The 22,552-nt window shown below is 44.9% G+C and overlaps 1 protein-coding gene across 6 annotated transcripts in view; it reads right to left on the bottom strand.

Moving 5' to 3' along the window:
* The window catches only part of NCOA6 (nuclear receptor coactivator 6), a 46,595-nt gene continuing 24,043 nt past the window's right edge, over window positions 1–22,552 (bottom strand). The window contains exons 10-17 of one of the 6 annotated variants that reach the window (XR_008841927.1): window positions 21,249–22,368; window positions 15,622–15,743; window positions 11,819–14,797; window positions 9,769–9,837; window positions 7,904–7,940; window positions 4,942–5,090; window positions 1,246–2,103; window positions 1–1,087 (exon numbers count right to left, since the gene is read on the bottom strand). Coding sequence is in view for 4 of the 6 variants with exons in the window: in XM_056507048.1 (XP_056363023.1) it covers window positions 2,057–2,103; window positions 4,942–5,090; window positions 7,904–7,940; window positions 9,769–9,837; window positions 11,819–14,797; window positions 15,622–15,743; window positions 21,249–22,368 (4,523 nt within the window). In the remaining 2 variants the exon portion in view is untranslated. Of the gene's footprint in view, window positions 1,088–1,245; window positions 4,271–4,941; window positions 5,417–7,903; window positions 7,941–9,768; window positions 9,838–11,818; window positions 14,798–15,621; window positions 15,744–21,248; window positions 22,369–22,552 lie in introns of those variants that run through there. The other 5 variants (XR_008841929.1, XM_056507046.1, XM_056507048.1 and 2 more) reach the window with 5 other exon arrangements.

Below are 22,552 nucleotides of genomic sequence, written 5' to 3'. Positions count from 1 at the left end.
TCCACGTCTCTCTTTCTCTCTCGGTGAAAATTTTTTTGTCATCTGGATCTGTGCTGGGAAGTGTTTCTCTTGTATGTGTTAATAAATAGGTTTTTTCCACTTTTCCCCCTGAGTGAAATATTTTTTCTTAAGTCCAGTGGGATAAAGAATTGGGGGTTTATTCCCTGGGGAGCTCTTCTGGGGGTTTTTTCCCCTAAGTTTGTCCAAACTAGGACACCAAGGAAAAGAGCTACTATCCTATGGGACAGAACCTTGGAAGATGTGTATGAATGTGATGAAGAGATGGAGGAACAGTCCAGTATGTCAAGAGAAAATGTGGGAGTCCAGAGTATTCCTCTGGCTTCCCTGGAAGGTTTAAGACTCCCCTGGCGGGATCCCCAAGGACCCTGGAATGGGACCCAGGTGTCTCGGGGGCTGGATTTGGCTCCTTGGAGCAATTTACCAACATTAAGAGAAGAAATGCAAGCCACAAGAGTAAATAGAGTGTAAATTAGACTGTTAGAATGTAGAATTAGCAGATTTCTAGAATGTTTGTGATAAGGGACACGTGGCCAAGATGGAGAATTGGGGGTGTGGATACCTCTTCCTCCTTCTTCTCCATGTCATCCATGCTGGGTGACACGCTGGCACTTTTAGATTGGATGAGAACAGATCTGGACCATGTAACAAGATTGTATTGTATTGGGGGTCATTTGTAAATACCTAGTACGTAGTTTAGACTATAAAAGACAAGTCCTGCCTCTGCCAGACAGATTCTGCCCTGGACGTCTGGCAAGCAGACTGCTGTTGGCTGGACCAAGCATTCCTGAGATAAGGAACAATAAACAACCATGAAAACCTCTAGGAACAGCCTCCTGCAGTCTCTCATTGATGGGCATTGGAAAGAGCTGGGTTCCAAACCACCTGCATGTCCACCTAAGGTGATCTCAGGTCTAAGGAGACACCTCAGGATGTGACAGAAGAAGCAGTGCAGGAAAATGCAGAGAACGTTGTTATGTCAAAAGAAAAATACATGGTATGTGCCAGGGCTGCTACTTTACAAATTAGTACAGCATGGGGCCTTGAAACAATGTATTCTTCTGGTTTCCTCCATCTTGCCTTTTTTTTTTTTTTTTTTTTTTTTTTTTTTTTTTTTTTTTGGCATCCTATGGTCAAAATACAGAAGACTTTAAGAAGACTTTACTTGTTTTTGAGCAACACAAGATTGTTCCTTTGTTATTTTGTGCACAAGAAAACTCTGGACACTGTTCTTTAAGAAACAGCAGTTTTAGTCATTTCTGGAGAAGAGAAGGAGTAGGAGAACAGAGGACTAGGAGACCATTTCCTGGAGGTTTCATTAATACCCGAAAAGGGACATATGGAAAATAAAAGGCCAAATTCTGTGGCTCTTAAGCCTGTCATTAAAGATAACATTAGGAATGTTTGTTATAAACTTTGTGCTCTTTGGAAATACCCACTCTGTGCAAACCTAAATTGCTGTGGTAGTACCAAAGAGGTAGTGCAATCTACTCATAAATCCTTCTGTTTATGAATAAGCTAATAAAAGACCTAGAAAAAAAAAAAAAAAAAAAAAATCAGCTGCCGGGGTAGCAGCAGCAGCAGCAGCAGCAGCAGCAGCAGCAGCAGGGCAAGCCCAGCAGCCCAGCCCCCAGGGCACCACCCCCCCGGGGGGGAGAAAAGGGCAGCTCCATGCAGACAGAGAGGTGTGGGGGCAGGAGGAGCAGGCATAACACCAACCCAGGACACCTGTATTCTAAATTGTTTATGAAAAGTGGAAACAAATAAATTTACAATTGTCTTCCCCTTCCATTTCATACAAACACATTACCCTAATGTGCTAACCCTGACTTCACTTTGCAAATCCAGGGGGTTTTAGAAGAACCCGGTTTTTATATCTATTTATCTGGTTTTTAGAAAAAAAATCATTTATTGGGAACAGTATAATATTAAAATGACTTACTGTACAGAATTTTATTTAAAAAAGAAAAATCACAGCTCAAAATTGCTATTGGTAAATTCACACTCATTTACAAGTCTCATGTTTCCATGCAGTAATTTACTTGGATTTTCTTCTTTTTGACTGCATTGCACTGGCACTCGTTTCTGAAATCAAGAGAAGAAAACAAGGATGGATGCTCAGTTGGTAAGCATTCCCCAGAGGGGCACAGACTGCCCTGTCATTTTTGCAGACTCACAGCAGAGTGGAAAGCTCTGGAGCAGAGGATTCCCCAGCAGTGGGAGTGACTCCTGAGCAGCTGTGACACCCCTGGGCCAGCAGCCCCACACTCATTTATTCAAACCTAACAGAAGAGCCTTTGAAAGAAGAGCCAAATACTGGAAAGTGTCCCCTCTGTGCTGCCCCTGTGGCACAGGGGGAAGCACAGCCATGAGATGGTGCCACACAAGCCCTGCAGAGCTGTTCTGGAGCCTGCCATGCCACTTAACAGCCCAGCTGTCTGAGCTCTTGGAAAGTCATTAAAAACATTAAAAACTGGGTGTTCTGCAGTGAACACCCAGCCACAGGAACACAGCTGATGCAAAAAGACACAAATGTTGACACCTGCAGCAGATGACATGTCCAGTGCACTTACCAAGGCACTAAGTTTCCATTTCAAAACAAAAAAAAAGAGTAAGGACCAAGGCCATTTGCATCTTTAAATCTTTTAAAAAATGTGATTTTAAATGTTGGCAATGTCTCTTTGGCTCTTCGTAATGTTTTCCAAAAACTATTGCAGCTGTGTGCATTTTAAGAGTCAAAAGGGAAAAAAATTTCCAAGCCCATCTAAAATTAGAACAGCAGCAGTACAACTCCACAGCTGTTACATGTAGAATTAGAAAAAACAATCAACATTTCGAAATTTAACAAACTCAAAGCTACAGTAAATGCTAAAAGCAGCCCTTGCTGGAAAAGTACTCCAAAAAGGGAAAAGCAGTACAGGGCCAATTTTCACCTCTCCACAGGCTGTCTCCAGCCTGGAGCCTGCAAGCAGCAGGGCTGGCTCTGAACTGGCTGCAGCAGCAGCTGTTGCTGCCCTTGCTCTGTGCTTGGAGGAGGAGAAGGAGAGCAGGGCTCAGCCCTTGGGAGCATCACCAGCACCCAAACCTGCACCTGAGTGTGCTGGGCACCCATGGCAGGGCTGGCCCTCCCTGTGTGCCCTTCTCCTCTGCTCTCCTCTCACAGTGACCCTGCTGCCTCCTCCTTCCCAAGCCTTAGCAAGCAAGTTCCTACTCCAGCTGGTCACATCTGCTTCTCTCTGCCTGCTGATTTTTTTCCCTAATAATGACTTTAAACAGCCTCTATCTCAAGAGAGATATCCTCCCAGCCCCACATTCCTTTTACCATGGATTGGGGGGCTTCTCAGGGCACAGACAACATAATGAGGACAGGAGCAAGTAAACCAGAATAATTAAGCTCTGATTTACTAACAAAAATGTACAACAGAGCAGGCACAGGTGGCAAAGCAGGTGACACTCCTGCAGCCACCTGGCTAAGGTGCAGCCTGTCCTCTGGCCCAGAGCAGCTGGTTTGGCTCATTCTGCACAGCTCAGGAGCAGCTGTGTGCTCACAGAAATGCACAGCCAGGTGGCCCCTGCACCCAAGTGTCCAGCAAAGCCCTTGGACACTGTGGCAGCTTCAGATGCATCATTTAAAAACAAGGGTTTATTTACAGAGTTAAACCAATTCCACAGTCAGCACAAACCCCTGTGAGAGTTTTGGTATTATTTACATTTGATGCACTTTCCTGTTCCCACATTTTGAAGTGTCACTGGTTGCCATCTTTAGGTTTGCCCAGTACAGCCTGTGGGGCAGGTCACATCTCCAGATCCCCTCAAACACAGGCAGGGATTTTACACTGGCTTCACATTTTTCAAACTCTTTTTCACAATCATGAAAGAGAATTTATTTTCACAATACAGACTCAAATTCTTCTGCACAGTCCTGCCACAAGAAGTAAATGTAATTAAATTCAGCAGTCACAACAGTGCAGAACATATAGATCCCCTGTGTAATCTTTGGGAGTCATTGCACAATGACATAAAGCTGGAATGCTTCTCTGAAACTCTGAAAACACAATATTCTTACCATCACACTTTAGTACCTCCAGTATGGAAATGGTGGCTGAATTCAACTTGACTTCCTTTTATAATCATTTGATATTAATACCTCTTTGTTCTGTATATTATCTTTAAATTAGTGGTCGAATGTTGCCTCTTGACGGTCTCTCTCTACTCTCTTGCATAACTTTGGTCCATCAGCATTTTTCTGACCCTTAAACACAAGAAGCTGACAGAATTAGCTTCAGCCTGGCACTGGGCCGTGCATATCACACAAATGCTGCATAATTGTTAAAGACTGTAACCTGGGTAGGAGTAAGTATGTCAGCACCTGCTAATGCCATGGGTTAATAACTTCAGGAGTTCAGATGTTGTTGAGAAGCAGAGCTGAGGCTCTGTGCTAGCACACAGCACACCCTGATGCTCCTGGCTGCCACCTCAGCAGCCTCTGGAGCGTGCCTGAACCATGGCATTTGGCTTGGCAAGAGCTGACTGTGCACTTGGGAAGACTTAAGTCTTGTGTCTCTCGGGCTTCAGGAAAAGGAAAATGTCACTTTTTGATCTGAGTATGGTCCTTCCAACAGCAACACATTTCTGCCAAGAGAATTCAACTAGGCCAGGTGCTGAGCACTACAGTGGTGAGTGCTGCAGAAAGCAAGTCCCACAGATGTACCAAAGAGGAATTCATACAGGATTTACTGCCAGTGCAGACGTCGAGAAAGGCTTCAACACCAACCTGGGGCTGAATCCTTGAAACTAGACATAAAGCACCCAAGGTGCACGAGCTGCAAACCAGTGTTAGGAGGCAGCTACTGCCAGAGCAAAGACCCAGGGAAGCAGGTTAGGAGCTGCCCTCTCCCCAGGAAGGGTGGCTGCACATGTTACCTTTAGCTGTGCTGGACGTGGACGCGGGGCGCGACGATCTCTTGCGCTGCCCGTTCTCTACAGTTTCCTGTGAAGTGGCACAATCCTCTGTTCTTGAATTTCTTCTACTTGGAGTTTTAGACTTTTCACAATTCTCTTTTGTCTCATTACTAATAAAGTGGGACAAAATATTTCTGATGAAGTGTGAGAAGAATTATGTTTTTCTATGCAAGTCAGACAAGCTGGAGGATGGCCCGACAGGTACCAGTTCCGGACTATTAGCACTGGAGAATGAAACTCTAGAGATATCAGAAGTTCTATCAGATGAAGAATGACCTGAGTAAGCCAGAGTACAGTCCATTTCTAGCAAAAATTATCAGAGGGTACAGAATTGAGAAGTCCTCAAAGAGAATATTTTCAACATTAGAAGACCAATAAATTAGATGCATTATAAATTGTCTGCTCTGTTTTCCACAGGTGCCACCATTACTGAAGTCTAGGAAAAGCAAACAGGTTACATTAGAGACTGCTGCAGTATGGGGGTACAGAGTTGAAATTGCAGGAGAACATCAGGAGGAATTAAGAACTCTTCAGGGAGTATGCCAGCTCTTGGGTTTGCTACAAAGACTTACTCCATTGATGTATGATTTACTCCATATTAAGTGATTTCTTCATATATTAAAAAAAGCGTTTTAAAAAATTTTCTTCAAGTTTTAAACCTTGAAGTAAAATTTCTTTTTTGCTTGTTTTGTTTTTTGAGGTTTTTTTTTTTTTCTGTTTGGGTTTTTTTTTTTTTTTGTAACAGAAAGCTTTTTCTGCTATAAAATAATAATTTTAGGTACTGTGGAAATCTATTTACTGCCACTGAGACAATAAAGGGAAATGCTATATTTTGTAATTAAATTCATCTTTTATTTTATCTCTCTTAGCTCTGTAAACTCATCCTGAGCTTTGGGTGTTTTCTTCTTAATGCATTATTGCCAGACAATTTCTGGTGACTAAGCAGTTTCAGAAGTTTAAACTGAACTTCTCTTGTGTGAATTCAAAGGAAATTAATTAATTAATTAAATTATTCTGCTGATAATGGAAAAGAAGAAAGCTCATTTCAGGCCCCTTAGGTGACAACTTGCAGGATTTCAGGACAGGTGCCTGAATCAGAGCCTGGAGTGAAGACACAGCACAGGGTGTGTGTGACAGAGGTGTCACTGCAGTGTCACCCTCAGACAAATCTGCTCCCAGGGGAAGGACTCAAATCACACAAACTTTAGGATTAAGTAACAGAAACCTTAAATAAAAGTTTCTCAATAAAAGGAGAGACAAACATTCTCAAGGAAGGAAATGCAGCAGAGGAGACTACAGATTGTAAATTACCTCAGATACAACATAAATACTGAAACCTATTTCCCCAGAAAGGAGTATTATGGGCCATCTATAGATTGGATCCCCCAAACAGGTCTCAAACTGGTCTTCTCCTGTGGAAGTGGGGCAGCTGAACCAGCAGTAATCTACCTCAGAGGACCCCCAGAGGGAAGCAAACAGGCATCAGCATCCAAAGTTCACTTAGTACAAATCATTTTTACAGATTCTAGGGACTAAAGACAGAGCTGGGGTTGTCTCATAGGAACCAGCACATCACTTCTCTCCTTTTATAGGAGGAATTTAAGTTACTCCAAATGAAAATATTTCTAGTGGTTTATAGGTTGCAAGGTTCCCCTAAGGTTTTAAAGGTTTTTAATATCTTTAAATGAGAAGAGGTTTAGATTTGATATTAGGGAGAAATGGGCACAGGGTGCCCCAGCCCTGGAAGTGTCCAAGGCCAGACTGGACTGGTCTGGAGCAGCCTGGGATACTGGGAGGTGACCCTGCCCATGGCAGGAGGTGGAATGAAGGTGAGTTTTAAGGTCCCTTCCCACACAAACCATCTATGTTTCTATCAAGGTTTGTCCTGTATGGTTTGAGTCCAGGAGCCCAAAGCATCACTAGACCCAGATTATCTGCAAACTTTCCTTCTTTTCCAGTCCTGCTCAGAAGAGCATTGATCAGAAAAACCCTGAGAATGCCCTTGTTAATCTGATGTGCTGTGTGAGTTTGGAGATGCTCACACAAGGACATTTCATTTGGAGAATCTGCTCAGCTGCCAATGTCCCACCTTCAGCTTCTCATTAAAATTCTATCCTGAAGAAAACTCACTGTGAAATTTCAGCTTGTTGTTGAAAGATGCCAATCCAAATGAAGATAAATATGGGTAAATATTCCATTCAGAGCCATTCCTGATCTGAGGAAATGCATTTCCTCCTGAGGAACTCAACAAGGGGCTGCCCCTCTTGCCCTGGCCTAGGGGGTCACTTCACCCATGAGGGCAGTGCCCAAACCACACTTTTTTTGAGGCCAAAAACCACCCCAGGGGCTCTCACTGCCAACTGAGAGAGTGCCTGAGGTGTTTAGAATCTAGTAGATCTTGGAAACTGTATTTTCTTCTGACAGAACACAACCATTTGCTATAATATCTTTTAATTCCCAAATGTCTTAACCAGGACAACATGAAGTTTCTACCTGACTTTTTTATCAAGTTTTGGCAGACTGTTAACAAAGAGGAAAACTGTTGATAACAGTTGAAAACAATCCTCAAGATAGAAGAACAAACTTCTGAAAGCCTTCCTTTCAGAAAACCAAAATTCACATGAAGCTAAGCTGCAGGCTTTGGGTGCAACCATCAAGACCCTTCCAGGACATGAAACATCCAGACCTGAAAGGATGAGAGGAAACACTGCCCAAAGCACAGACTAAGGAAAAGGTTACCTTATAGTCATTGCATTTCAGCAATGGTTTGGAACATTCAACTGGCCTGATTTCTTAGCAGGAAAGAAAGGATACAGCCAAGAAAATGAAAAGTAGTAACAGAGGTTGAGCAATTAAGCAAAGAGAAAGGGACTTCCTCCCACAAAAGCTACATCTACTCTGAATCTACAAACTATCTCCTTACCTTTGACCAGCAACTACTGCAGCATTTGTCTCAAGTTCTACAAAAGAAAAAGATAATTTTAAAGTCTGCTGTAGAGGTACATACCTGCTGACAAGGCATGACTAGCTCACATTTTTCTATCACATATTAGATCTCAAGGATAAGCTTCTCTCAAAGCAAAGCAAGCCAAAATACCACATTGGCCAAGTGCTTGGTCTGAGTACAGCCTTCAGGCAGTCAGCTAAGACAGGGAAAAATTAAAGCCCTGCAGAAAAAAACTGTAGAGAAACTCTCTGGCTACACTCTTCTCCTTTTTTAAACTTCCATTTTGGACAGCTTATTTCTACCAAACCTTCTAGGTTTATTAATTTTTAAACCTTAAAAGTACCCATCTGGCTCTATTGTACTTGTAAAAATTTGCTTTAACTCAGCCCAGCAATATCTTCTAATGACAAATTTCTGAAGCCAAATTGCACTTGAACAGATTTGGAAAATATCTCAATGAAAATGATGCAAAGAGAAGTCTGACCTGTTTTCTCTCTCAGTGACTTTGTACATACAGGTCAGGTTTCCTTTGGAGTCTTCACCTCAGTAAGCAGGTCACCTTTTCAACACCTTCTCAAGTCTTTTTACTGTCTGTCCTTTAATTGTGTCCCTACCCTTGGTACCCTTTGTTGAGATGGAAGATCTGTAACTAAACACAGGCCCTCTCATGAGGAGCTGCCAGATATTTAGGGATTACCATTGCAATGTCAGGGGTGAACTCCCTGTGCTTTGTCCCATTGTCCAGCTCAATCCCCCCTCAAACTTGGGGCCAGTGGGACACAAACTGGGGCTTTGCCTTTGACAGCAATTTAGGCCCCAAAGTTTGCTAGAGTGTGCATGAAGAACAACAGAGGCATTAAAAACAGTAAGAGAATGGGTAATGTCTGTCCTCTCAGGATGAATTTGCAGTGTTGGAACATCAGCCTCTTATAGCACTGCCTGGTCTTGGCAACAAAGGAAGAACAGACTAAGCAATGAAAGGAGTTACCTTTCTTCCCACCCAAAATTTAAACCAACAGCAAGAAAATGGATAGCATCAGTGCTTCCCTGAGCAGGAACCCCCAGTACAGTCACAGCAGCACAGGGCAAGGAGTTGGGTGTGAAAAAACAAGGGTGCATGACCACCTTTGTCTTAGTGGAAATTCAAAGCAAACAATTTCATACAATTTTTTCTTTCTGAAAACCCTATTTCTAATCAGAATAGAGATGGCAAATGGATGGAGAGTGGCACTTCCCATAAGCAGCCCACATCTATCTGTTTTTCCTACTCAACCTGGGAATCCCTTTGGTAAAACAGCCCAGAACTGATGGTGAAACACCATGATAATAGATGGCAGCAGCACAAAGCATCTGCCAGGAGGGCTCCACCCTGAAACACTACTGGGAGGCATTAAAAGTTGAACACAAAAAAAAAGGATTACAACTCTAAAACACACCCCAAGCATGTCATGAACATATTTGTATATTCAGAAGGGTACAATGAAAGAAACACCCCTCTCATTAGCTCTGCATAGAACTTTGAAATTCAAACATAATGTATTGTTACAAATCCAGTGCCTCCAATTTATCACTGAATATCTGAAATCTTCTTTGGGGATTTTTTCATTTTTTACTTGACCCCATCCTGAATCTCCCACAAGGCTTTGGACACTACCAAAGCACAATGTAACTGGCAAAGAAAAACAATCCCAAAACCACAAATAATAATAAAAGCCCTACCCAACCCCCAAATACCCAGTGTGTTAGTGACCACTGAATATGCATTCAAACAAACACATTTTCAGTTCCAAACATAAAGGACTTAGTTCACCTCTATTCTGCTTTTCCAAAGGAAGATTTACCTGTTCTTTGAACAGTACTTTCTGATGTTGCAACTGAACTTTTTTTCTGTGTTAAATGTTGAGAGGATGCTAGAATAAAAGTGGAGGAAAAACAACACATTATTGTCAAAAGAAGTGAAGTAGTTCCTGCTGTGTGATCAGGCTGCTACAAAATGCTCTCTCTCCCAACTGACTTCACTTTGCCCTTTACAGATGCAATTTTTAATATACCCTCCACTTCCCTCCCATCACACACACCTCCCCCCTTTTCAAAACAAACTTTGGCAAAACTATCCCCAGCAAGTTTTCTCAAACTAGAATGAGTGATGAAATGAAGTATCACAAACATCTTTAAAGGTAACAGGTTTCCAGCAGACTGTATCATTAAAGGAAATCCCAACATTTCAATAGTTTAGTCTCCTTTTTTAAAATGTTCATCTCAAAGGAGATTCTGGGGGAAAATAGTGTATTTTTAATGAATCAGTGCCCTCACTCTCTCAAGTGAAGTGCACAAGATGCTCCAGAGTTGCCCTTGAAGGCCTTTGGCAGTAAGATGATGACTTAACCTTTCTTAGGTTGCCAAGTAAAAAACATTAGATGGAAAAATAATTTTTATTGGGCTAATGTTTTCTAGTCTTTTGTGTGATAGTGAACTTAACACAGAACAGGAAGACAAAAAATTTAACATTTCTGCTTAAAGACTATCACTTTCTAGAAAGTCAGAATTCCTTCCATGAAGCTCAAAGGAAGCTTCCATTTTCCAGTGGCATACAGCTACATCCAACAGCCAGGGGAAAGTCACTCTGAGGCTGAAGTTTTCAGTCAGTTCCCCTGACTTTGTGGATTTCATCATCCATGATTTTATCTTCTGTGTCTAATTCATGTTGAAAAGCACAATACTCAGCTCACTTCAAGAGTGATATGTTTATAACCACATCAGATTCAGTAAATTAAAACTGGTATCAAGAAATAGCATCAGTGTCAGATATAAAATCTGCCAGATGCTTAAATTAAAATAGCTCAGATGTTTGAAAACTGAATGCAGTTAACTTTTTCATTAATTTCTCTGAAATGAGCATTTAAGTTTTTCTCTAGGCAAATGGGGGTTTGGTGTGGATTGGTTTTTTTCCTTCTGTTCTGGAGGTTATTCAGCAATTTCCCTAGAGAATGAAGGTTATTCAGAGAGGGAAATAGCATTATTAGGATTAATTCAAAATATCATAATTAAGTCAACAAATTGAAATAATTTATAAAATAAAAAGAAAGACTGTGGCAAGACCAAAGCAGAATACCAGTGTATCTGCCAGTATAAAAGGGACCCTAAGTATTTGTCATTACTGATACATCCACTTTTCTTCCTTGCTTCCAACAGTTACATGAAGTTACAGAATCATATACTCATGACAAATACCCCACTGAAGCAGAAAATGGAGAGTGAAATAGAACATCTGGAACTCGAATCTTGGCGAACACAAGTGTATCACTCAGCTGTTGGAAACACAAAAGCAGCTGCCAGCCTGGGCGGCAGCGCGGGGAGAGCAGCGCCGGGATGTGCGGGAGCAACCCCGCCCCCGAGCCCCGCACTCACCTGTGCTCTGCCGGAGCCATCCTGCTCCCCGAGCCCCGCACTCACCTGCGCTCTGCCCGAGTCCCCCGAGCCCCGAGCCCCGCACTCACCTGTGCTCTGCCCGAGTCCCCCGAGCCCCGCACTCACCTGCGCTCTGCCCGAGTCCCCCGAGCCCCGCACTCACCTGCGCTCTGCCCGAGTCCCCCGAGCCCCGAGCCCCGCACTCACCTGCGCTCTGCCCGAGTCCCCCGAGCCCCGAGCCCCGCACTCACCTGCGCTCTGCCCGAGTCCCCCGAGCCCCGCACTCACCTGTGCTCTGCCCGAGTCCCCCGAGCCCCGAGCCCCGCACTCACCTGTGCTCTGCCCGAGTCCCCTGAGCCCCGAGCTCCGCACTCACCTGCGCTCTGCCCGAGTCCCCTGAGCCCCGAGCCCCGAGCCCCGAGCCCGCACTCACCCGCGCCGGGATGTGCCGGAGCCACCCCCACCCCCGAGCCCCGCACTCACCCGCGCTCTGCAGCAGCTCCGGCGGTGCTGCGGGCTTCTCCTCGGGCCCGCTCGGCTCCGGGCCCGCGCCGGGGTCGCTGCCGCTGCCGGTACCGGTGCCGGTACCGGTGCCGGTACCGGTGGCGCTGCCGGTGCCGCCTGGGCCCGCGGGCTCCGGCGCTGCCGGGGCCGCTCCGGCCGCAGGGGCCGCGCCCGGGGACGCGCAGGAGGGAGCGGCCGCCGCGGGGCTGAGGCTCGAGCTGCCGGGCACCGAAGTGCTCTGTTTTGTAAGACTGGGTGCTGGAGGTGTCCCGCTTTTGTTATCGAGTTCTGCTGGTGGTTGCTCTGTTCCCAAACTATTTGGGACCGGCGTTTCTAGTCCCTGACCTTCTGTTTCTCCATCCAAAGCATACTGCTCTTCCCCTTTCTCCAGGGAGCCAGTGACCTTCTTGCACGCTTTAGTCAGCAGGAGCTGGCCAATCTTGTCTACCTTCCCCTTTCCCTTGCTGGATGAAACAGGACTGCGTCTGTTCCCAGAGCCCGGGCTGCTCGTGAGCAGAGGGGAAACAACAGGTCCCGACTGGGCTGCTGGCACAGGGCACTGCTCAGCCGGCCCTGCGCCTTGGGCAGCCTCCTCCGGGCTGAAGTCCTTGGCTGGCTGAGCAGGAAGCTGGGAAGGAGCACTGGAAGGAGCTGCAGTGGAAGAAGGCAGCTGGACAGGAGATGCCAGGGGATTCAGAACGAGTGATCTGCTGGTGGGAATACTGGACACAGGACTGGTGGATGAGGTGCTGGGAGGAGTGGGCCCAGAGGAAAACTTGATATTCTGTGGGAGATGCAAGGGACCAACGACTGCGACTGACTGAGGCATCAGGCTTGAGTTAGAAGTCATGGGAGCTGCTGGAATCGTGCTGGACTGAGAGCCCTTCATCACTTGGATGATTGAGGATGAGTTTATAAACACAGGTGTGATGAACTGTGGCCGGGCGTTGGACTGAGCTGCCGACTGCCCCTCTGAAACCATCACTTTGCTCCCCACGTTGGGCATGGTGACAACAGTGGATACTAATGCAGATTGCAAGTGGGATGGCAATGGAGCTGATGTATTAGCAGCAGATGTAATAGGGTTGGAAGTCACAAAAACTGTTATCTGGTTAGGGGGTAAAGGACCTGAAATAGAAGAAGAGCTAACAGGCCTCTGCATTACTGGAGGAGCACTCTGTGCCACACTTGCATTTACTTCTCCCAGTTCCTGGTGCCCTGGATTTGGACAGGCCTCGTTATTTTGAGGCAGGCTAAGTGAGTTAGATGGCTCCTTGCTCAAGGATGCATCCTGCAGTGGAGGAATGACAGCTATCTTCTTCAGTTCCTCACCAGCGGGGACTGCTGGTGCCATGTCAAGACCAGTCAGCCCAGGGGGCTTAATGGTCACATTAGGAGCTCCAGAATTGTCAAGAAGTTGACTTAGAGAAGTTGGTGCCTCCCTCATAGCTGGAGATACCATGGCTTTACTTTCCTCCATGACTGGGAGCTTACTGCTATCTAAGGCTTGCCCATCTTTTTTTGCCTGCTCCTCAGGAACCAGCACTTTCATTTCTGAAGTAGGGACACCTTTCAGTTCCATACTGGGCTGGTCCTTGCTACCTTGGACACCTTGTGCACTTTGACTCTCTGTATCTTGAGGCACACTAAGGCTGTCCTTATTGTCTTCAGGAATGCCAGTCACAGCAGGTACAGAAACTGCAGGACTCTGGTTACTTAGCATGGAGCTGGTTTGAAAACTTGTGGTCACGGGTGTCGGCAAAGAAGAGGGACCAGACATCACATTTCTCTGTAATTCCATGTTCTGCAAGAGAGATGGATTCTGCTGAGTTGTCAGTGATAATTTAGCTGCTTTTGAATTCTGTCTGCCAGGGCTTGGTGTAGTTTTCCTACTGGATCCAGGACTGGACCTTCGACTATTACTTGGGCTTGCTCTCTTTGTTCCTCCAGCATTGGTCTGTTTGCCCGAATTAATGACCACACTTTCCAACTTGTGTGACTGTGAGGCAGTGAAACTGGACTGATTGTTAATTGTGAGATTTGATGGGGCTTGTCCAATGGCCTTTAAAGTAGTGGGATTCAGACCCTGCTGATCAAATCCTCTATTGAGATTAGGCCTGGGAGGTAAAGGAATATTGATCTGGGGAGGGAACAGACCAGCAATAGAAGCATTGAGCCTCTCTGGTGACAGGCTAATTTCTGAGGGCTCTGTGCTGGGTGGACGGTTGTTAGGAGTCTGAGGGTAATATGGCCTTGGGCTGGCTCTGTTTGGGGTTTTAGGCCTTGAAGTTTGTGATGGGGCAGCAACACTTGGAAAATGGTGAGTAAGAGCACTAGACAGAGAACTAGACTGCTGCTGGGGACTTGCACCTTGGGCAGCTGAAAGTGGGGATGGTCCAGGCTTAGGTCCTGTCATCATTAACTGGTTCTGTGAAACTACTAAATGAGATGTCACATTATTCTGAGCTCCTGATGCTGGAGGGCCCTCAGCTCCACCTCCTTCTGGAAGAGAGGATACTGATGACACCTCTCTGAGGGGCGAGCTGGAAGGATTTTGTACATTATCTGGATAAACCATTTTTCTTGCATTGTTTCCCAGAGGAGGATTGCCTGGCAGGGCCATCCTCTGTTTGTCAGGAGATGGAGGCACGGGCCCCTGGAGGTTCACCATCACCGGCACGTTCCCGCTCTGCTGCATCGGCATCCGCGGCGCATCTGGGTTCAGGGGCCCCCGGGGGGGGTGAACCCCCTGGGCCACAGGCAGCCTGACTGATTTGGGATCCTGCTGCATCATCAGCATCATCATCATCTGCTGCTGCTGTGGCGTCTGGGAGGGTGCCTGGCCCTGCTGTGGGGCTGCCTGGGGCTGCTGCTGGGGCTGGGGCTGCTGCGTGTGTGGCAGGAGCTGAGGTGGCATCTGCTGAAGAGGCCTTTGCTCCACTGGCTGAGATGGATAACCTAAGGCAACAGGATGACACAAGCATTACAACCAACCAAAGACCAGAGGAAGCACAATTTCTGTAAAACAGGATTGGATAGAAAGTAGAGCCTGGAGCGTGTTTATCTTGGATGAGAGCCACATGAACAAAACAGGCTTTACAAACAAAGCCAAAGATTTTACTTAATTCGTAAAAATAGTTTTACTTAATGTATGACTTGCATGAGGTTTAACTGGAGATCTCTTAGTGTGTTATATCAGCTACTAACCCAGGTTCACACCACCTGACAAGTCTTTGCAACTGCCCATGGGCTTCTTTTCACTAATGAATGCAGAGTTGGACTTTCACTAATTATTCCTCCTTAAAAGTAGCTTCAGAGTTTGACAGCCCCCATGGACCAGCACATCTGCCACAGACCTGACATTTTCTTGAGTACACAGTAGAATCTGCCATGTGTTACTCAGCCAAAAACACTCTAATGTGGTTTATAATATAAATCCTATTGCAGAGTTTAGATTTAATCTCTCTACATGCAAAGAATCATTCCAACTACAACCTGTAGTAGTTTCTCTAGCTGAAGAAATACATTTCTATCAGTTATGTTACTGCTGAATAATGCTACAGTACTCAGTATGATACCTGCAGGATGTTAAATGAGAATGAGGCTAACTCTTCATTTCAAGCTAACCCAAAGAAAACACTTAAACAATGGTACCAATTACTTACTAGAAGGAAATCACACTTGAATATGTGATAGCATAAATAAAATAGAACTGTCACAAAGATTGTTAAAAGCTCTCCTATAGTTATTACATTCAGATAATCACAGAAAAATCCTACTACCTGGTGGCCTACTTGCAAAGTCTGAGAGTTTAGAGCCTGACTTATCTAAATTCATTCCTTGGTCTCCAGACATCGACGACTGATCACTCTCCTCCAGGCCAGCTGGACGTGATTCTGAAGAACTGAAAGAAAAATAATTGCAATTAAGATCCAGCCCCTACATCAGTGTTTGATTTTTGCTTCTATAACTAAGAACCCAAGTAATTAATTCCTAGCACTCTCCACAGACTTGGAATAACCCACTGAAATGCTTCTGATGTAACTTGCCAGGCTGGAACACACACACCAGGTATGTGTACAGTCACTGCCTTAAGTACTGCTGAAAAGGAAACAAGTTGCCTGGTGCTCTGTTGATCTTAAAACATTTATTTCTACTGTGAATCTGAGCTTTATAACTAAGAGAATGCCAATGGGTATTTCAGATGATATAGCTACATATATTTCAAGTAAAGTGCCATGGGTAGAAGCATTTTTAATTTATTTTAATGGTAGCACCTTTTCTTTCAGTAATGCACCCAGAATGACTCACTCTGATAACACCACAGCACAAGTGCACTGGCATTTTGGGTATTGCAGTCACTCTCCAGAGCACAGAGCTGTGTGGTACTGGGGCTCTGTAAGTGATCTTACTTCCAGAGTGAGTCTGGGTTGCAAGGGACCTTGAAGCCCATCTCATTCCACCCCTGCCACGGGCAGGGACACCTTCCACTATTCCGGGCTGTTCCAAGCCCTGTCCAACCTGGCCTTGGGCACTGCCAGGGATCCAGGGGCAGCCACAATTTCTCTGGGCATCTGTGCCAGGGCCTGCCCACCCTCACAGGGAATAATTCCCCCCCAATATCCTATCCATCTCTGCCCTCTGGCAATGGGAAGCCATTCCCTTGTCCTGTCACTGCAGTCTCTTTTCCAAAGTCCCTTTCCAGATCTCTTTAGGCACTGGAAGGGGCTCTGAGATCTCCCTGGATCCTCTTCTCCAGCTGAACATCCCCAGCTCTCCCAGCCAGGCTCCAGAGCAGAGGGACTCCAGCCCTGGGAGCATCTTTGTGGCCTCCTCTGGACTCTCTCCAAAGGAATGTCCTTCTTGTGCCTCAGGGCTGGAGGCAGCTCTGCAGGTGGGGTCTCACCTGAGCAGGGCAGATGGGCAGAACCCCCCAGACCCCAGCACTCAGAGGGGTTCTGGGCTGTGAGTGCACACTGCTGGGTCATATTAGTTTTTCATCCATCAGCACCTCCCAAGTCCTTCTCCTGAGGAATCTGATGCTCCAGGAGACTCTCTAGGACAATTTAAAATTGTCCAGACTCAATGCCCAATACTTCCACAAGACAGCTTTTGCAGATTTAGAAAAACCCCATTTCTACAGAGAACAATATGGTATATATAGTCAGAGGAACAATATGAATACATGGTCAGAGGATGTAAAACAAAGAGGGATGAAGAGCAGAAGAACTAAACTGCTTATCACCTTCATGAATATAAGAAGGTTATGGGAAGTTCTATGTAAGAAAAGCTCTAAGCTAAAATTAAAGACATCAAAAAAGTACACTTCCAATAAAGAGAGGCAGAATCATGCAGAAATGCCATGGGTTTCAGCAATATAAGAATTTGAAATACATAACATTGGGGAGATCTATCCTATTCAATTTACTTCAGAATAACAGTTTCTGGCATCTGTACAGCTGACCCAAATATGTAAACACCCACAGAGACACCCTGGCCTGGCCTAATGTTCTATCAGCTACTGAATCAACATTCAAAAGGCAGCAAGTGACTGGAAATCCCTGAATTTCTGTGGGTCAAAACTGGAGAGAACATACACAAAGAAAGAAGAAAGGTGAAAATAGGGCAAACACAGAACTGTTCCAGCCACTGCTGCTGAGGCCAAGTGCCAAGGAAAGCACCTGGAGTGCAATGCTGTGTCTAATCCAGCACACCACCAATTTTTGGGATGCAGATGGTGTAGGCTGACATGCCTCCACCAATAAATTTGATGAAAACTGGCAAAATGCACAGATATGCCCCAGAGCATTATACTAACAGCCACAAACGAACAAAAATTCTGCCAGAAAAATCCCCCAAAAAGCTGGTGCAGGTGCCAGCCACGTGAACAGAAAGAATGCCTAAAACTGTGAATGCAATCTCAAATTTGTCCATGTTGCTGTTTATTTACAAGGTTCAAACCTGGTGCACAGTGCATCCTTAGCAAACACCTCCTGCCAGATGGGTCTGTGCAAATCTGGGAGAAAAGACCCAAACCTGATTTGCCAGCAAAGAGCAGCTATGGTAAGGATGTCTGCTTCTATCATTGCTGGAAAATTTAAACATTAACTGAATCTCAAATGTGGCTGAAATTCATTGGGCATGTTTAGCAACAACCACTTGTGAAAAATAACCAGAAAGTGAATAGCAAGGTGTTTGTGTGAGGGACAAAATATTCCATACTTATTCTTCTTTCCTATTGCTCTAGGTGTAAAAAGCTATATGAGTAACTGCAAACCAGGTGCAGTCTGGATTGGCATCAGCAGTTCTGCTCCACCAGCTGCACCCTGAGGTACAACCTTCAGATACAAATCTCTCATCAGAGCAGACAGAACTTCAGGAAAACCCAAAGCAAGCAAACCAAAGAAAGTGGCAGCTGGTCATGAGGAGAGCAAATGACAGGTATGGCAGAGGCAGCCCAGCCCAGGACACAGGGAGCTCCTCCCCTGCTGCTGACTGGGGCATTTCCCAGCTCTGCAGGGACTGGCAACCCCAGCCCTGCAGTGAAACCCTCTATCTGGCTGGGAAAAGCCTCTTTGCCTGCAGTGCTGCCCCTCCCTGCACTGGACACTGCAACCTGAGTGGCAGCACTGGGAATGACCTCCCACAGTGGATTATTGCTGTTCTGCCAGTGCACAGGGGAACATTAAACAACTGCTTGTTTGTGCATGGATTTAATAGAAATCATCAACCTGTTTTATCCACAATCCCATTCCATCTAGCATCTTGTTCCTCAGTTTACATCCCATTACCCACAGTCTTCAGATTCAGCACACAGATGCAAATACTTTTAAACAACCAAAATGTCCTGGGTTTCATTCCAGTGCAAAGTTGCTCAATTAAGCAAACCCTTGAAACTATTTTAGACTCAGCTGAATAAACTCTTTCAATAGCTACTTATTCTATTTGCATTCCAACATGACTGCAACCCATATTACTAACTGTACTTTCATTACCATATTATTATTTCTCAGAAATTATTTCTTTTTAGTGTACTTATCAAATTAGCTGCATTTCCACACAAGGTTTGCTGCTCTGAATTTTAAAATTTCTGAGGAAGAATGACAGAGAGGAAGCTGAGATGAAAAGCATCCTACTTGCTTCTGATGCAAGAGAAAGGGATCCAAATCAGATTTCATTCCTGCCAATTCCAAAGCAGGAAAATGCTGAGCTTGCCCAACGTGAGGGAAGCTGAGTGTTAGGGAGGCAGGAAGGTGCTACAGCTCTAACTGCAGTCCCCCTCTTTTTGCTGGGGAACAAACTCAGGAACTTTTGTAAGAACAGCTCCCTTCTTGTGCTTCTGCAAGGATCAAATATTGATCTAGTGCAGGTAGAACCAAAATGCTCATCCATATCAGAACAACATTCTGGTTTGTTCATTAATTGCACCAAAATCTGATTCAAAGTCTTATTTAGGAGCTGGAATTGAGCTGCCATAGCTCATTAGAAAAGCTGTAATTGAGATTTCTTCTACTGTGAAAACTTTTTAATAAGCAAATAGTCTTGTGAGGCTTTGCAAGCTCAGAGGAAGAGCTTTATAGACACATTTATTGATATCCCTGGGCCACACTGAGGCTGGGTGCTCATCAGTAAGACCAATGAAAACAAAATCATAAGAAGAATTTTCTTTAATGATTAATGGATGTTTTTTTCAGAAGGTGATGCCAAATCATCTGCTCCCTCTGAATGCTCTGTCATTTCCACAGCAAGGCACTTGCTGCAGCAGTGGTTACCATTGTTTTATTGGAATCTATTTGGATGGAGGAACTGGTGTCTGTGTTAGGTTTCTAAGTCACCCCAAAGCTGCAGACTGGCCACACACTTGGTGCTGGCCAAGTTACTTTTCCCAGGTTTCCACATGTGGCCACAGGCTCTGTCCTCCTCCAGCTGTAACCTGAGATCACTCAGCAGCACTGAGGATCTGACAAGCCATACCATGACTGTATACAACTATACAGCAGAGGCTTGAAAAGGTTTTTTCCAAGGCCTATTAAATTAGCATGCTTTGCTTTACCTTACAGCATTTCTGCATTTTATTTTTGTACTAGTTAAGCCAATTAATGTTTGTCACAAAAGATCACTTGCTATAGTTGATGTGAGTTTTTCAGTCCACAATTAAAATGTCCATGAGATTATTAATTCCATCTTCATGAAGGAATCTTGACACTGCAGAAAATGCAGGCTGGGGCTACACACTGAATAATCAAAGGAGAAGTTTAATTATTGAACAGTTGCTCAGTACTTGATGCCATCTTCTCTTTGCACTGAACTGAACATGTGTCCCTAGAAAAGGCAGCATAAACTTCAGGTTAAAAACATGATTATTCAATGGGGCCAGACTGGTGGAACCAGAGCCACAACAGGAGCTTCATGTGCTATTGCCACCTTTTTGTTTGGTTCTAAGAATTTAATTTTGATACCTGGATATTTCTGTGTTATAATTGTCTGTGCAATTTTTTTTGTTTTTCCCATTTTTCCCTGATTGAAAACAATCCCCCAAAGTACTATCAGGAGGATGCCTGTTAATGCCCCAAGGCTCATCTGCAGCATCTGGGTAATTAAATAAAGCACATCTGCCTTCACCATTGGAGCTGAATAATGGCACAGCAGCAGCAGCTACCACCCTGTGCTGGGTGAGAGTGAACTCTCAATGGCAAATGCTTACAGGACAGCTGGCCAAGAAAGAACATGCTGCCCAAAGAAGGAAGAGATTCTGCAATCTTGTATTTTCATTAAAAAGACACATTCATTCATTATCTTTCAATCTTTTGCATTGGCCCCCTCCCTCTCAAGAGCTGTGGGTTTGTTTTCTTTTTCCTTCCTAATCTCTGCTAGGCCAGGAAGACCAGCACTGCTTGGATTTGTTAATCTCATACTCAGAAAGTACCACATTCTTCCCTCTAAATTCTAGCTGCAGCTTCAACTAAGAGAGAAGTCCAGCTCAATTCCAGGCAGAAATGCACATGATTCAGGAAATAACCCCCCAAAATCTGTCCTGCACATGTTATATAGAGGCTTCTAGTTCTTCTGAACATACTTCCCACCCTTTGATTGTGGCTGTCAGGCTGCTTAAAAAAGGCAGCTTCCTCTTCCAAGGGCTGTGGCACCATGGGCCACATGCTAAACTTCCTTCACCCAGTAGAGGTAAGGAACAGTGCTGGTAGAATTGGGTTTATAACTGAGTTTGGATATTTGTATGTTATTTTTAATCTTGAACAAACATTCCAATGACATACTCTTGAGAGAAACCGCTACAACATGAATAAAATACAAGTCCTTTCTCACCCATTACTTGCTGATAAAATATTGACAAGATGCCTGTGGAGTTTCTTCATGCCCCTTATAAAAAACACTGTAATATTAAACCTACGTTGTTTGTTCTAGCTGTTGATTATTTTTCTTCTTCCTTGGAGGCTTCTTCTTCTTTGGCTTGCTGGCATTCTGGTTATTCTGTTTGTTGTTCACACCAAAGTGCCCTGCTGAGATATCACTCTGGAGCAGGTTAACCAAGAGCGGGCTCGTGAGCGTCACATCTTTATTGACAGGAAACACGGGGTTCTGCCCACAGGAAACCTGATTCCCATTGGGAGTTCCACTAAACCCTGTATTGAAAGGCAGCCCATGGCCAGAGAAATGACTCCCTGAAGCATTGTTATTTCCTTGCATTCCTTGCATATGAGAAGGCACCATGTTTGGCTGCTGCACAGGAACCTCAGGTAACATCTGTGTCAAGTTCCCATCGCTGTTTGTTGTGGTTGCAGTATCCCCAAGTTGCTGAGAGATGTGAGGACCAGGTCCAGTAGGTCTTAAAACTTGCCCTTGCATTCCCATCACCTGAGAAGGATTCCCATTCACAGGGCCTTGCTGTGCCATCATCTGCCCAGTGAACTGCACCATGTTTCCTTGCATATTTGGGGTTGGTCCTCTCATCAGTTGAGCTGGCCCCGTCATAACATTGGACTGATTTTGAGTATTAAAAGGCTGTTTATTTCCTTGCATCTGAGTGGTCATCATCTGTTCCATCATTGAGTTTTGCTGTAGCATGACCTGGCCCTGAGGTCCCATCATCTGATTGTGGGTGGACAGCATCTGCTGTCCCTGCTGGGGAATCATCTGTTTGGGTGGGGTCATCCTCTGGGGAGAGGGACCAAGATTTTGGTTCTGAGGTGTCACCATCATTTGGCCTTGTGGCATGAGCTGAGTTCGAGAAAGTATCATCTGGTTTTGAGGGTTCAGTGATCCCTGAGCCTGAATGTTCACCATCTGTCCTTGAGAGGACACAATTTGCTGATGCATCCCCATTAGCTGGGACTGTGGTCCTTGCTGAGGCTGTCCCTGCATGTTGCCCATGTTAACCTGTGGCACCCCGCTAGCACCAGCCTGCTGGTTGTTCATATTTCCATGAAGTCCCATTAGATTGGTCTGCATCATATTTGGTGGGCCATGTGCTGCTTGCAGCTGAGTTTGAGGAGGTCCAGATCCTTGGCCACCTTAAGAAAATAAAAAGAAAATACCAGTAAGAAAGGGGCACAGGAGTTTTCACACCTTTAAATGTTGAGTACTCCAAAATTCCTTTCCTCTCTTTTCAAATAAACTGGCATATCTCATACATTTGCAGTCCTTGGATGCAAAATCTGATGCTATAGATACATGCTAGTTGCCAAAACAGAACAT

This window comes from Oenanthe melanoleuca, chromosome 20 (assembly GCF_029582105.1).
Source record: "Oenanthe melanoleuca isolate GR-GAL-2019-014 chromosome 20, OMel1.0, whole genome shotgun sequence".
Lineage (NCBI taxonomy): Eukaryota > Metazoa > Chordata > Aves > Passeriformes > Muscicapidae > Oenanthe > Oenanthe melanoleuca.
The sequence above is the reverse complement of the archived record's forward strand: the minus strand, read 5'-3'. Positions and strand labels throughout refer to the sequence as shown.